General features: G+C 43.1%; 1 protein-coding gene across 2 annotated transcripts in view; it reads left to right on the top strand.

The window, feature by feature from the left end:
• The window catches only part of MYO1H (myosin IH), an 833,585-nt gene that overhangs the window by 496,828 nt on the left and 322,386 nt on the right, over positions 1-14,371 (top strand). For both annotated transcript variants that reach the window (XM_069619421.1, XM_069619420.1), the window contains exon 20: positions 3,199-3,316. In XM_069619421.1, the coding sequence (XP_069475522.1) occupies positions 3,199-3,316 (118 nt within the window). The remainder of the gene's footprint in view (positions 1-3,198; positions 3,317-14,371) is intronic.

Below are 14,371 nucleotides of genomic sequence, written 5' to 3'. Positions count from 1 at the left end.
AAAATGTTAATCATGGAAGCATCATATGTCTTAGTCCAAGAGAACTGCATGAGCTATGCATATTTATCAGCGATAGCCTAGGGAAGGTGACCGTTGACATTACGAAAATGGTCAGAATAGGTCTTTGAGTCTCTACAGGAGGATTTAGAAAGCTAAAGTAGTTTAAGGCTATGTCCATAATACTGAAACAAGGCCTCTTATTCTGATGAAATATATCTATCTAAATTCATTATGTGTTTAGTTATGCACCCCTAAATTGATTCAATGTTTCATGATATCCGCTGCTTAAATATTTCTATATTTCTTCAAAAGCACCAGTCATGGTATTGGATTTGAGTGACATTGTTTCATGATGCACACATCCAACATACCTTTCAGTACTGACTTAAATGCTGTCATTTTGGAGTGCTCTTCAAATTAATACATTCAGAGAAATTGGGGCACCACTGGCAATTGATGGAAAAATAGAAATTGAGCATCCTCAATTGGCAACTGAAAAATCATAGGCAACGCAAGGAGACATATTCGCTCTTTTAACAGATGCAAAACGTACTCTCAAATCAATAAAAAAGGAGGAAAGCCTCCTGAGTCTGTGGCTATAGTGAAACAGACACGCCAGTGAATCAATAACAGGAATTTCACAACTAAGAAGAATGTCTTGCGCCAAGGTAATCCCAAAGAAAGCAGTGTAAGCATCTTTGTGACTTAGGCAGACCTGGTCATTTAGCAGGAGTGCTGTGTACTTCATTTGTACAGATCCAATTTAATGTATACTGCACACCAAATCCATTGAGATCTGAGATAATGCTGTATCAGTTTCCACAAAGAGCAGGCAGCTGTTCTGTACTATTATACAAGTGAAGCAGACAGTGAGCACTGAAAGGTGAAACTCTTGGTGGAGACATGGATCTCAATGTCCACTTGAAGACAGCTTTCTGATATGCTTGTTGGGGGAGGAGGGGGTAAACTCTATCATATCAAATTAGCAGAACTTGCCTGTGATACTCAATCCATGTGGTAGATTTTCTCTACTAACTGGACTCATCTAGTCAAAACCATATGTCCTTTCCCAGTTTGTTAATGATTTGCTCCCCCAGGTGAGGCTTTGTCTATGTTGGTTAACAAGTTAATTGCCTGAACCAGAATGGGGCGTCAGCTTCTTTGGCCTTACAGTGCAGTAGAAAAGCCAGGTGGCCTTTGTGGGTTTAAAAAATACTTCAGAACATTGAAATCAAATGAAATACAGCTGGCATACCACATACTACATATGTATAATGCAAAGTGAGCATAATATGACGAGCATTGATCTTTGCATTGTGACTGTCAGTGTTGTGTTGAAGTAACTGTAAAGGCTGGTGTGGAGGTGTCATAGGTTGATAGGACTTAATAGGCGCAGAGATGTCTGCCCCTACTTCTAGATGCCCCTACCAAAGTCAGTGTTTTGCTGAGATGTAATGAGTCTCAAATGAGTTTTGATGATCAGTTGTGTCCCAGGATCACAAAGCCAATAATAACAATACATACAAAGAAGAAGCCATCAACAGCAAATTCAGACGAACTGATGTGCATATAAGCACTTAACCATGACTCTCCAGAGATGTTATCAGTCAAAGGCAACTCAATTAAGGTATCCCGTCTTCCCTTGACATTTTGATGCCCAGACATTTTCCCAATGTTTCAATTTGTTTTCTGCTTAGTTAAATGCAATGTTATCATGCAAGATAAGACAGTTACCATACGGGTTTATCCAGCTTCTAAGGGTCAACAGTGCTGCTGCCATTTAAAGGAATACTAGAGCCACTTAGGAAAAAAGTGGTCTGTGATAAAATGTGACTCTGGGAGTAAAATGGGACCTAGGACATTTCCACCAGAACTGTATGCTTTCATATGGCGTCCACAGACAAATGACCAAAATGCTGAGTAACCTCAAATGAGTTAAAACACAAAGAAGCAACCCGATTACAATTCTAGGATAGACTTAAAGAAAATGAAACAGCCGATTAGGGAAAAACATATTTCAGGTACATTAGTTTATGATGTAGCTCAACCATAGAAATGGGCTTCTATTTTTAAAAAGATTCCATAAGACCAGTAGAAAAGCTGTCCTTATAGAGAAAGGAACAACCACATGTCTGCCTTTCCTCAGATGGACATCTGCTGGACACGTTTGAATTCCATTTGTTTAGTAAATTAACTCTCTGCTTTGAAGTCAGTTGTGGCCTTACAAAACATCCAAATAAAAATAAGCAACATTGAAAAATACCCTGTTGGTGATAACATTTATCTTAACAATGATTGCAATGCATAAATAGATTGTGCAGTATTGTTTGTTGTAATATTTTTTCCATTTTTAACTTGTCACATCCAATTAGTGCTATTGTTGACTGTAAATTCCAAAGAAGATCTCACAAGTTTCCATATTTGTTTCTTGACATCGTGTGTAGCTTGAAAAAACATCGTGTTTTATGTCACCTTGGTTCATCTTCACGAGTATTAAAACGTATGACATTCTCGACAGCTCATTTTGTAAACCACTGTCTGTCTGCGTCAGGAAAGGAAATTTAATTTCTTAGAATGCAGATTCAGCCACATGGTTATGTGTAATGCCAATTCTCCTAGAACTTCAATGTGCGGTTGTGTGCCACTATTCTTATCACTTCAGGACATTTGGGTATTAGTCTAAATGTCAGGTCTTTTGCAGGAGACCTCTTCTTACTGCAAGCACCAACACGTTGACTGCACAGTGAAACTGATTATTCAATTGGCAAATGCATTCCTTTTAGAATAGATGTGTTATAAATCTGCTAGCCTCCAGTACTTGTCTGAGCCTTTCTTTTAGAAAATGTGCTAATCGGCCTCTTCGAACCGTTGTGACATAGGTGGTGACGTTGTTTTTCATTTCCAAAGGACCCTTATCTGGGCTGCTTTAAAAGCAGGGCCTGAGACCCTGCAGAATAAACAGAGAGAAATGTTACTAAAACAAAGCAGTACCTGCGCTTCCTGTTGAATATTGGGGAGGTCACATGGGAAGAGGGTAGTGTGATTTCCCAGGGTGCGCTACCTACCTCTAGTAGAGGACACCTCCCTCACAAAGTAAGGCTGGAATGGTTTAAATACAAATGATGCAAACATTTCCATTAAGACCACCGAATGATGACATGTTGTCAATATCTTTGTTTGCTTCAATACTGTTCCTAGCAAAGTTTGACGATGTCCTGGTGAGACACCAGGTGAAATATCTGGGACTGATGGAACATTTGCGTGTGAGGCGGGCTGGGTTTGCCTACCGTCGGAAGTACGAATTGTTCTTACAAAGGTAAAGCCAATGGACCTCCAACCTCTTATATTGCTTCCATGTTATGTGCATGCATGCTGTCATATTTCAGCTGAAGAGAATCTCCTGAAAATTGTACAGTGCAGGGCCGGAAGAGTGTTTTATACTGTGGCTTTCTTTCTAAGAGCTCAATCAATATGTTATGTACTAACCCATATTCCAAGTTGCTATCTGTTTATATCACATATCTGTGTAATTAAATCCCATCCAAATATAACTTGAAATACTGATAATTAGGATGACTTTGCCGAGTGGCCTAAAACATGTGAACAAAACTCAGCCTCAATTCGGAAGAAGGCCAATTTGCCCTGTAAGACACCAGGCATCTAAAATAAAGATACACTCAATGCGCATACATATGGGGAACAATTCTTGACTGTGAAAGGTGTCCGTTGCACGCTTAATAAACATGCAGCTAGTGCAGTCAACATGCAATTGGTACAATATGGTTTTACAATCAAATTGGTCCGACATTATAGGAACTAGGTTTTTGCATTTCTGCATACATTAAAGAGATAAACTATTTATTCCTTTGTTAATGAGGCAGAAACATTGATGAGTCAAGCAGCCTCATTTTGTAAAATGTAGGGACCCCCTACATGTTCACTTTCATGCGCTTTGATCCCCCTGTCCATTTTTCGTCATTTGAACTACAAAGCGCAAACAACGTGTTAAACCTGTGGAAAACACGTTAACACTTTTTTGCACTGTGTAATGCAAAAACTGTAAATGCCTCAAAATGTATAGTTGCAGGATGTATTTACAATGGATTCCTATGGAATCCTATGAACTAATATCAGCATGGAAATAACATGTAGGCTTAATGCTTATTTTTGGGCAGGCGGGGCTTGAGGGGCATGTGGAAATGATAATTATATTCTGTGCTTGAGCTCTGCCTGCCAGCATAACCACAATGCACAGAGTGTATACAAAGGTTTATAGATGTGTGTTTACACTCTGTGGACTTGAATATTTAGCCCCATAGTATTCTCCCACTGCAGCTCACTGACTGGGGATGTTTCAGTATATAGTGGCAAAGGCAAATGGGCCACCGTGTATGTGTCTGGAATTTAAAGTTGGTTGCATATCAGTGAATATGTGAGTTTAAAGAACGTTGGTTAGAGACTAATGTGGTTACAACAAGGATCATGGTTAACCTGCAATACCTGAAACCCAGCTATGGCCATTGCTGCCTATTGTGGCTGGGTATCTTGCACGGATGGGTGCCTACGGTCATTAAAATTGTCATTTTTTTTCACGACATTTTCAGAATTTTGATGTTGGAGGCTTGGTTCGAACCCCCAACCTTTCAGGTACAAGTCACAAGGGTTACTGACTGTGCCACAGAGACTGGCTTGGAAATGACTTTACAGCAAACCAATATCAATTAGAACAAACGCATGTTTTGAATTAACATGCCAAGATTCACAGACAAAACTACACATATGAGATCATATACAGTTTATAGAAAGGAGAAGTGCTGGAAATACAATTGGGTGGTGTTTGTGGGGACGTGTTGGGGAGGGGCGGTAATTGGTGAGCTGTGATGGGGTAGTCCCTCTTTTATGTTGTTGGTCGTCCCGGTTTTTCATTTTGGAAATCTGGTCACCCTATCCATATGTGGTGATTGGGTTTTTGAGTATGTAGCAGAAAGAAGTGGATTGTGCAAAGCAGCAAGGCCCCACTGTAGGGCCTACTTCTAACGCAGGCCATGGCTCTGAGCTACTGCTGACTTTACTGAAATACTTTCATGGTTCAGTAAAGCGGGTGAGGGCTTTGGGGTGGAATAGAGGTGTGATTAAGGGTGCCAAACCTTGCCCTTTCTTCCCTGCCCACTGAAAGCTCTAAACCTTTTAGTAGGCTGGGATGAAAGGGATACTCATGGAGCACAAGCTCAAGACCCTTTTATTAGTTCCCCCATTTTGCCTCTCAAGAAGATTTTAAAATCAAACGGATTAAAGCAGTTCCTTCGGGTGGAAGAGTGCTGGCAGATGCAACATTACTAGAATAGATAAATGCACCAATAAAAAAAAGCTGAAGGGTAACGGGGGTGAGGCGGGGGGAATTATAAAACAGTTTCAGCCTGGAATAACACATTAAGAACGAGAAAATGGAGCCACAAACAAAAGTAACACATTACGAAATATGAAGTCAGGAAGGTTTGTTTTCATTGCAAAACACGGCCGTCACTGCTAGTAACGAATCCCTATGAGATGTTTTGAAGCCGAATGTGGAAAAGTCAAAGCTAAAGGCAATGATTGTGAGAAAGCAACTCTAGATCCCCATTCTCAACCTGGTAAACATGTACACATATAGAGAAGCAATCGTGCTATTACTAACTAGTTCATTTGGGAAGTTGCTCACTTAGCACTAAACATACATTCAGCCAAACCCAAGGCTACTGGAGCCAACCCAGCTCTCCAGGCCAACTGATACTGGGTGGGATTACCAGTGGTTCTAGAACTCATGCCCATGCTTTTGGCACATGGCACATTGACACTTTGTTTTATGTGAGGAATTTGTTTTTTAATATACTGGACATTCATCAAATTATATTTTAGGAATAGTATGGATTAGGGTCTTAAACCTATTTTTAAAACGTTTCTTAGCCCTGGGGATTGTATACCTTTATTATCTTTCAGAATGGCCTGTGTAATGTAGGAGTTTTCATTGTTGAGTATTGTGCATATCTGCTTTTATGGATTTTTATTTCCAAGGACAAAGCTGAACTTGATCTGGAGAGCCTACAATCAATGCAGAAGAAGCAAGGCCAACATTTGGAAATAGAGACCGGATTAAGACCATTGTGTGAATTGCTTCACCCAGAATATTCAAATACATTTATGATATTACAAGCTTACTCTTTCATCCTGTCCCATGTACTGTACAGGTGCCCCAAAGGATTATGGGACCAACGACTCTTGCACCACAAAAACAAAGCGCCTACACTTTAGTTTACAAGAGCACCAGGTTGCTGCTGTGGTGCAACCACGCTCTGCTAACCCTGCACTCTTCCCTTTGGGGTCAAACCTCAGTCACCTTTTTCACACAGATAATATCAGATGCCTGCACACACCAGTGCAATTCTTTGACTTTGCATTTTTCCCCCATCATTAATCTAATATGGTTCTTTTACCTCGGCCTCCAAAGCCCTGTCACTCATGGTACATGTCATTCATTAGCAGTTCCAGTAGGTGCGTGTCCTGTGAGGGCTCCATCTGCATCTCATCTGATTTACACACGCTCTGTTTACAGTATCTGGACCCTGGCTACTAGTGGGACTCCTGCACATCCTGTGTCACCATTACATTGAGATTGTTAAAAAAGAAAAAGGCGTTCTATGTGGTGTGAGATCTTTCCAAGGTCCCCCACCTTAACACTTCAAGAAATTAGCCGGTAAGAAGACCAAGTCGGGTACGTCTTTCTTCTCTGTCGGGGACCCTAGCTTTGGCTGGGAAAGGTCATATGGATCCTTTCACCAGCACCGATAATGAGGTGCATAGGGCAACCAGAATGCGTGTCAAGACGTCCATGGGTTTACCAGGCCCAGCTGCGAGGAGTCTTTCGGCTCTACCACCAGACGGTCGTCTGAGGGGCCTCTGGCCTCCAGCATCAGGTCAATTCTGAAAGAGGTGCCTGCATGCGATAGAACTACTGGGCAGAGATCTGAGGGCTCTATGCCTCCTGGAGTGCGCTTTGAGGTCCAAAAGAGTACAGAGCCTTGCCTTGAGGACCCCACTTGGCTTTCTCTTCAAGATGTTGCGACAGACACAGGCAGGAGAGTTTATTCCTGTGCTGCTGATGAAGAGGCACCTTCTTCAGGATGGTTGTCACTGTCAGAGACAGTCATGGCGTCGGTTGACAGGGTGGTCTATCAACTTTCCTCTGGTCACACTGCAACTTGGTCAATAAAAATATTTTTCACCCTGAGTGGATTTCTCCTGTCTACAGGTTCCTTGGTGCATCATATATCGATAGTTCTTTAGTTTGCCCGGCTACTCAGAATCTTGTGTGTAATTGGCTAAGAAGATCCAGCGGGTTCTGCCATGGCTATGTTGGCCCGACCCAGCTACACCACGTCCAGTGATCAAGTCTCCCCAAGCAGCATGCAAAGAGGTTTTATTTATTGTTTCATGGCCTTAATGAAATCTGCCCTCTCAATTACGATGTCAAGATTTTGACAACGGTCCTAGCCAAGCGACTTGCTAGGGTGATAGGAGAGGTGGTGCATCCTGACCAAAATGGATTTGTACCGGGCCGCAACACCGCCAACCTGCGCAGACTCCAACACGTTTTAACTCAAACCAATCTAGACGGAGGTCCCTACGCTCTGCTTTTCCTGGATGCCATCAAGGCGTTTAATTCCTTCTATTGGGATTGGCTCCTGGCAGTGCTCCGGGAATTTGGCTTTGGCGAAAAATTTATCAGATGGGTCAGGGTCTTGTACAGTGAAATTCGGCCGGCTCATCTCTGCAGCATGGGACATACAAAGGGGCACTAGGCAGGGTTGCCCGCTCTCCCTCATGCTTTACATACTTGGGCTGGAGCCCATTGCTATCTATTTCAGGAAGCAATTTTTCAATGCCGGCATTCGACCGGATGGAACAGATTATATAATATCCTTCTAGTCGGACGAAGTCCTCCTCTACATAAGAGACGCACACCTGAATGTCCCGACCATGTTGGACGTCCTTAGCAACTTTGCCAGAGTATCGGGCATACAATTTAGCAGAAGTAAATCCTGCCTCTTCCCTCTGAGAGGCCTCAGAAGAAAGCACTTGGATGACCTGCCATCACTGGAGGTGACCTGGCGCCCCAACACATTCCGCTATCTAGGAGTCAATATTTACCACACGCCAGAACTCATGGATGAGAACAACACAGCGGCAGCAGTGCCTCCTCTTCGCAAGTCAATAGGGTTCTGGTCACTACTCCCCCTGTCCATGATGGGAAGGGCTTCCGTCATCAAAATGATTGTACTCCCCAGATTTCTCTATGGGTTTCAAAATGTGTTTTATTACATTAAACCCCCTTTTTCCGACTACTGGAGACGCTGCTTAAGGACTTTTTATGGGGGAAGGGCAGACACAAGTTGGCATTATCCACGTTAGTCCTCCCGTACTACCAGGGCAGCATCCAGCTCCCCGATCTTGAGAGGTACTATTTGGCAGCCCAGCTCAGCTTCATCGCCAAATGGTTGGCCGACGATGTCACTCCGGAAACGGACCTGCTACAACACTCAATCGCCCCAATCCGGCTGAAAGAACTCATTTGGGATCCCCAATGCCTCACAGCTGGAACCCTCTTTCTGGCCACCCTGGGAAGGCAGATATGGCACAGAACAAAGTCGCTCCTCCACCTGCAGCACGCATATACTCCAGACATTCCACTCCTCTCAGACTTGTGTGAAAACATTGTTGATCTGGCAACCATTAGATATTGGGAACGGCTGGGAGTGTACACCTGGGGGGACTTGTATGACGAGGGCCCTATCCGGGACTTCTCCTCCTTACAATTGCAAGACGGTATACCCGTCGGCCAATTCCTTTGGTACCTAAGGATCCGGAAACAAGCGCGAACCAAGTGGGGCATTTGGCCTGAGGAGCCCGAGACTAACCTCTTCGTGACACTTCTATATAACTTGGGAGAAGGGCAGAGACCAGTGTCTCAAATATACTGTCACCTCATAGACAAGCCTAACCCCCGCAGTCCTGACCTAAGACTTAAATGGGACACAGACCTGGGCCGAGAGATGTCGGATGGAGAATGAGAAAGGGCATTGGCGTTCCCTAAAGAGGTTTCCAGGAATTCCAGATTCAGACTGATTCAGCTCAATGTACTGTATCGCTCGTACCTAACAATGCACAGACTAGCACAGATCTACGACCAATCCCAACATAACTGCCCTTGGTCCAACAGAGATAAAGCAGATCTTATGCACATGTTTTGGGAGTGCACCAAGGCCCGTCAACTCTGGGCCGCGGTGGAGCAGACCTGCAGGAGAACGGGTATGACCAGGTATGATTGGACTCCCGGAGAATGCCTTTTAGGAACTTATCCCAGACTTGCTAAAATAAAGCACACTGTGAAGCTAATGGATCTGGCCTGCATCCTCACCAAAAGAACTATAGCCATGGCTTGGAAGTGACCCGATGGACCACGTTTCCATGTATGGCGTAATGAGATGGAACGCTGGGTGGGGGCAGAGACTTCGGCCTGGGAGGAAGGCATTGCCAATTCCCCTGATGACGCGAGCCAAGCTCTTGAAGCTTGGAGAGCACTCATGTGGGAACTGTTCCACCCTTCCAATGATGACAAACCTCCTTGAACAATTCACCCCCAGGTTTATCAACCTATACATTGCAAGACTCTTGTATATACCACTGCCTTAAGGTAACTGGGCCCCCCTCCTACTCCCTTCATGGCCCCCCTCTCTTTTCTTCTTTTTCTGCGCTCTTCCTTCCCTCCCAGTGTCTAACCTCTCAATAAGGTTTATTAGCAGACCACTTGGAGAAATTTGCTGTTACTGTTAATGAGTTTAGGTTGTAATTGTGTTTTGTTTTGTTTATAGAATAATCGGCATATTTAGACAATTTACTTTGTGTCGCAGTGGGCACTTTTCTGCCGCACTGCTATTGTAACTACCATAAATGCCAATAAAGAGATTTAAAAATAAATTAATGAAATCTGCCCAAATATCAAACATTCTAAAGGGTTGGAGAACTGAGATTATGCCCATAGTGAATGTCCATCTAGGTCTACTAATAGGCTTGTCTCCTGTGAGCTCCCTTCACCCATACGTGGATATCCATGAACCCAGGTCTTTCAGTGATCAGTAGCATCTACTGTCTAAATCGGGCTTTAGGTGATGGCCTAAAGGCAAAAAGCCTTATCTATCTCACTCCCTCCATAGTTCTTCAAAGGGTTTCCTAACCTAACATTCCCCAGGTTTGTCAATGGGACTTAATTTTCTTGTGCTGGTAACAGCCACCTTCGCGGTTCTCTCACTCCCTTTCTCTCCTCTCCCGGGTCTTAATACTTCTCTCTCCTTCCACCCCATCCTCATTCTGCTACACTCACCATTCCTTCTATATTACGCTCTCACCCCCTTCCCTACTCAAGGATATGGTGCCCTACTCACCCTCCCAGTGATATGGTGTCATGTTTGCCCTCCAGGGATATGGCACCTGAGTCACCTTTCTCAACCAATGTCACTCTCTCTCACCTCTCTACACCACACACTTACGATATACACATCCATGTCCTCGTAGTACCACACTATCACTGCCAATCTCTTTCAACTCTTCCAACAACCTTCCCCCTCCTGCTTCACCCAGCCCTCACCAGCACTTCCACTACATACTTTCTGTCTCTCCACCCACTCCGACCATACATTATCTCTATCACTCTCACTCTCTAATTCCCCCCTCTCTCTATCTTCACTCTCCTTTCACCCTCACCTTTTAAACACACCCTCCTCACATGTCACTACACCACTCTCTCTCACAATCAATCCCTCACATGCATTCTGCTCCAACTCTACCACCAACTCTTCAGTACTCCACTCTAATGTCCGTCTTCCACTGGTCTCTCGATCCACGTACACACCGCCTAGAGGTGGGAGAGCCAAGCAGGACTCGAGCCATCTCGGGTCAAGTTGTTCTTTGGAGTTTGGCCTGAGGTTCAAGCCAATTTGCCCCTGGAACCGAGCTGAGAGCAGCCTGGGACCCACCTGCTTTTTTAAAAAAAAAGGTATTTGCAAGAAGATATGTGTTTCTTATTCTAGGGGCAGGATGCATCTCTGTGATGTTGTGCTTGCCCACAACAAAGATTCATTCTGCCAGTGACTCAGTCACAGGATGTATACTAATTGACCTTTTCACAATTGACTTTGGGAGAATTTACCTAATTTAAAAGGTCAATTAGGACATATATATGCGTGGGAAACACCCCGCAATCCCGCTCCCAATCCAAAAACCAAAGCCCTCACAACCCCGGCCCCCACCCAATCCCCCAAACCCAATACATATATAAAATAACTAAAATAATATAAAGGTCAATTGTGCAGAAGGTCAATTAGGACCACTATAGTTAAGTCAATTAGGACAAAAGGTCAATTGTAAAAGGTCAATTTGGTTAATACTAGTCACACACCCATCCTCCCCACCTCGCCCACTTACCCCTATGAGGAGAAAGCAGGCAGCACTTCTTTTGAAATGCAGTGCTCGGCCGCTCCTCTCACCTTCTCGATTTCTGGATGAAAAGTGACCCAGTACAGCCTTTAGCACCTCGTGGATTTGCTTTTGTTTCGAGGATTAACATTACAGTACAGGAATTGTTTGAGGTGAAGGGTAAAGCAGGGAAGATGCCTGGCCATCATCTCATGACTCGCTTTGCAGGAACTACACTCAGCAAACAGGAGAACAGTGGGCATAGGTAAAATACAGCACCATGTTCAAATGCCATAGCTTCTCATTCTTTACGAACATATTTAAAATATTGAAATATGTACTTTGCATTTGTTTAAACAACAACTATTAATTGCACTCACACGAGATTATATATAAATGTTGTATTCATATTTTCGAAGCCAAAGTTTTCACAGATTGCAACTTCAAATTTAGACTTCAGGTGATATAAAATTATTGAAATATTTTAGATTGTCCTATTTTAATTGTAAGTGCATAATGAGCCATTTGTAAATTGCAAGCACAATAATTTGCCTCTGACTGTGGGCAGGCATCCCAATCCAGTCATATGTTTTAGTGTGACAATAACTAAACGATATGCATGACCCACACAAAGGTTTTACGACTGTTGTAACTGCTGCATGGGTCTCTGCCTTCCATACTATGGACACCCATATTTTTGATGTCATTTGTTAAATCTCAGAATTTGAGAAATATGAGAAATTGTTAAATCATGACATAACCATGGGGTCATATATGTTTATCGGATATGTTCATATCAGTAGACTTTGATATTGATTCGATTTTGATACGGTGTAAAAGAGTGTGTATTACTTATACCAACATTAAAATTCAGTACTGTTTATTTATTATACCACCATTAAAATTCAGCAGAGCACACTCTACAAATCCCAAAACAAATTACTTTGTATTTTGGTTTTTCCATCATTAGTAGGTTTGATATTGTTTGGGAGAGAGTAGCAGCTTCCTTCAATTGTAAATAACACACCCAGATACAGATATAATAAATAGGAACGCGCTAGACTGCAGCCTACCTGGAAGTGAGCTGTGATATTTTTTTGGTTTGCTATAAATCCGTTTAGTCGTTTTCAAAATATTCCAAAACAATGTAAGTATCTCCCTTGGTGCATTGCAACGCTGAGACCTTTCAGAAATGAAAAGTAGCTATTACTTTTTGGCTCATTGTAACTGATTATCACAGGAATCCCTCAGGAAGCAGAAAAAGAAAAAGTGGGAAAAATAGTGGTTTCACATTAGAGTAGAGCTGGGAAAGGGACATATTGACCACGTGTGTAGTCGAAGAGTTTATGTGGGCTGAAATTCCCAGTTCTCGTTTTGTGGCTGTACATGTTGTTTTTAACACGGTAATCCTGTGGGATTCGCAAGGGTTTCACACTGAAAATTTTCACAGAGCAGGTCAGATGAGGGACCTATTGTGAAGCATTTTCCCATTACTGCATTAATGGGCAAACTGTGCATTACCATGGGAAGCATCATTGGGAATGATTACCGCAGTAATACAAGGCTGAGACCTGGTGTGCTATTGCAGGAATTTCCCTGGGGAAAGAATGGCAGAAAAGAAAAGAAAAGAAAAGAAAAGAAAAGAAAAGAGGGAGACTAAAGGTGGCATGAGCCAGTGGTCAGTGTTAAGCGCTGGATTGTTTTAACGTACAAGAAAAGTTACTTCATTTGTACTTACAATGCATTTTACACACATTTCTCAGGTTCACAGCGGGAGAGTGAAACACTGTTTTATAAACACAACGGGGCAGCGTCTCAAAATGTGGTGCAAATGAAAGGAGCAGGTTTTAACTATTGTAGTTTGTTTCTTTTCTAGATTGTTCGCTAGTGTTGTATTATATTATTGTGTATATTCTTTGATGGGAATGTATATTTTCCGAATAAAGATTGTATCTGTCAGAGGAGCGTAGAGAACGTGCTTGTTTCATTTGCGCTACTTTTAGAAATGTGCAGGTCATCTGATTCTCAAAGGTGGGGGTCTGGACAGTAGTGCTGTCCAGTATATGGTGTCCAGTCCCCTTGTATACTTTACTTTAGTGTTGCAGGTGCGCGCCAGATGCTACTGTATTACTGACTCCCAGTAATTACGTGGTTGCTGGGAGCACATTTCACAGAGATGGGCCCTTAAATGGCCTCAGATCTTCCTATGTCTTCTCAGTTTGTGACAGTGGCTATAGGATGCTGTCTCAGTCTAGAAATCTGAGACACATCTCGCCGTTTCGCACCTTCTCATATTGAGATCGAAAATTATCCTGACGTTAGACATGTCACATGTCACATGTGGACTATGGCAAAAGTATGCACATAGGCATTCTCACATATCTGCTACAGTGTCTGCAAAGCGGAAACATCAGCCTGCATGCTATTAAAACTTAAGAAGACATACAAGGCTACTCCATTGGCAGATTTTTTTCAAAACTGTGTAATCAAAAGAGGCTGTGACAAGGAATGCATGCAATGGGTGATGTTCGAGACCGTTCTTTTCTGTATATCTCTAATATTCTATCAGCCTGCTGTTTGAAATTCCAGCACTAATCTTTGAAGCCCCAACGCTGCTTTGCGTGCGCTTCCTAGAGGAGGCGTCGCGCGGTCACAATCACGTGACGGATCACGTGACTCACTCTGGGCTTTTATTCGAGGGCAATCTGCCCGAGCGGTGTGTATACTGGTGACTCAAAAATTGCGAATTCTACCTGCTTGCAGCCTGCTGTTTGAAATTCCAGCACTAATCTTTGAAGCCCCAACGCTGCTTTGCGCTCGCTTCCTGGAGGAGGCGGAGCGCGGTCATGATCACGTGACGGATCAC

The sequence above is a fragment of the Ambystoma mexicanum genome, chromosome 10 (assembly GCF_040938575.1).
Source record: "Ambystoma mexicanum isolate Mex_15411 chromosome 10, UKY_AmexF1_1, whole genome shotgun sequence".
Lineage (NCBI taxonomy): Eukaryota > Metazoa > Chordata > Amphibia > Caudata > Ambystomatidae > Ambystoma > Ambystoma mexicanum.
The sequence above is the reverse complement of the archived record's forward strand: the minus strand, read 5'-3'. Positions and strand labels throughout refer to the sequence as shown.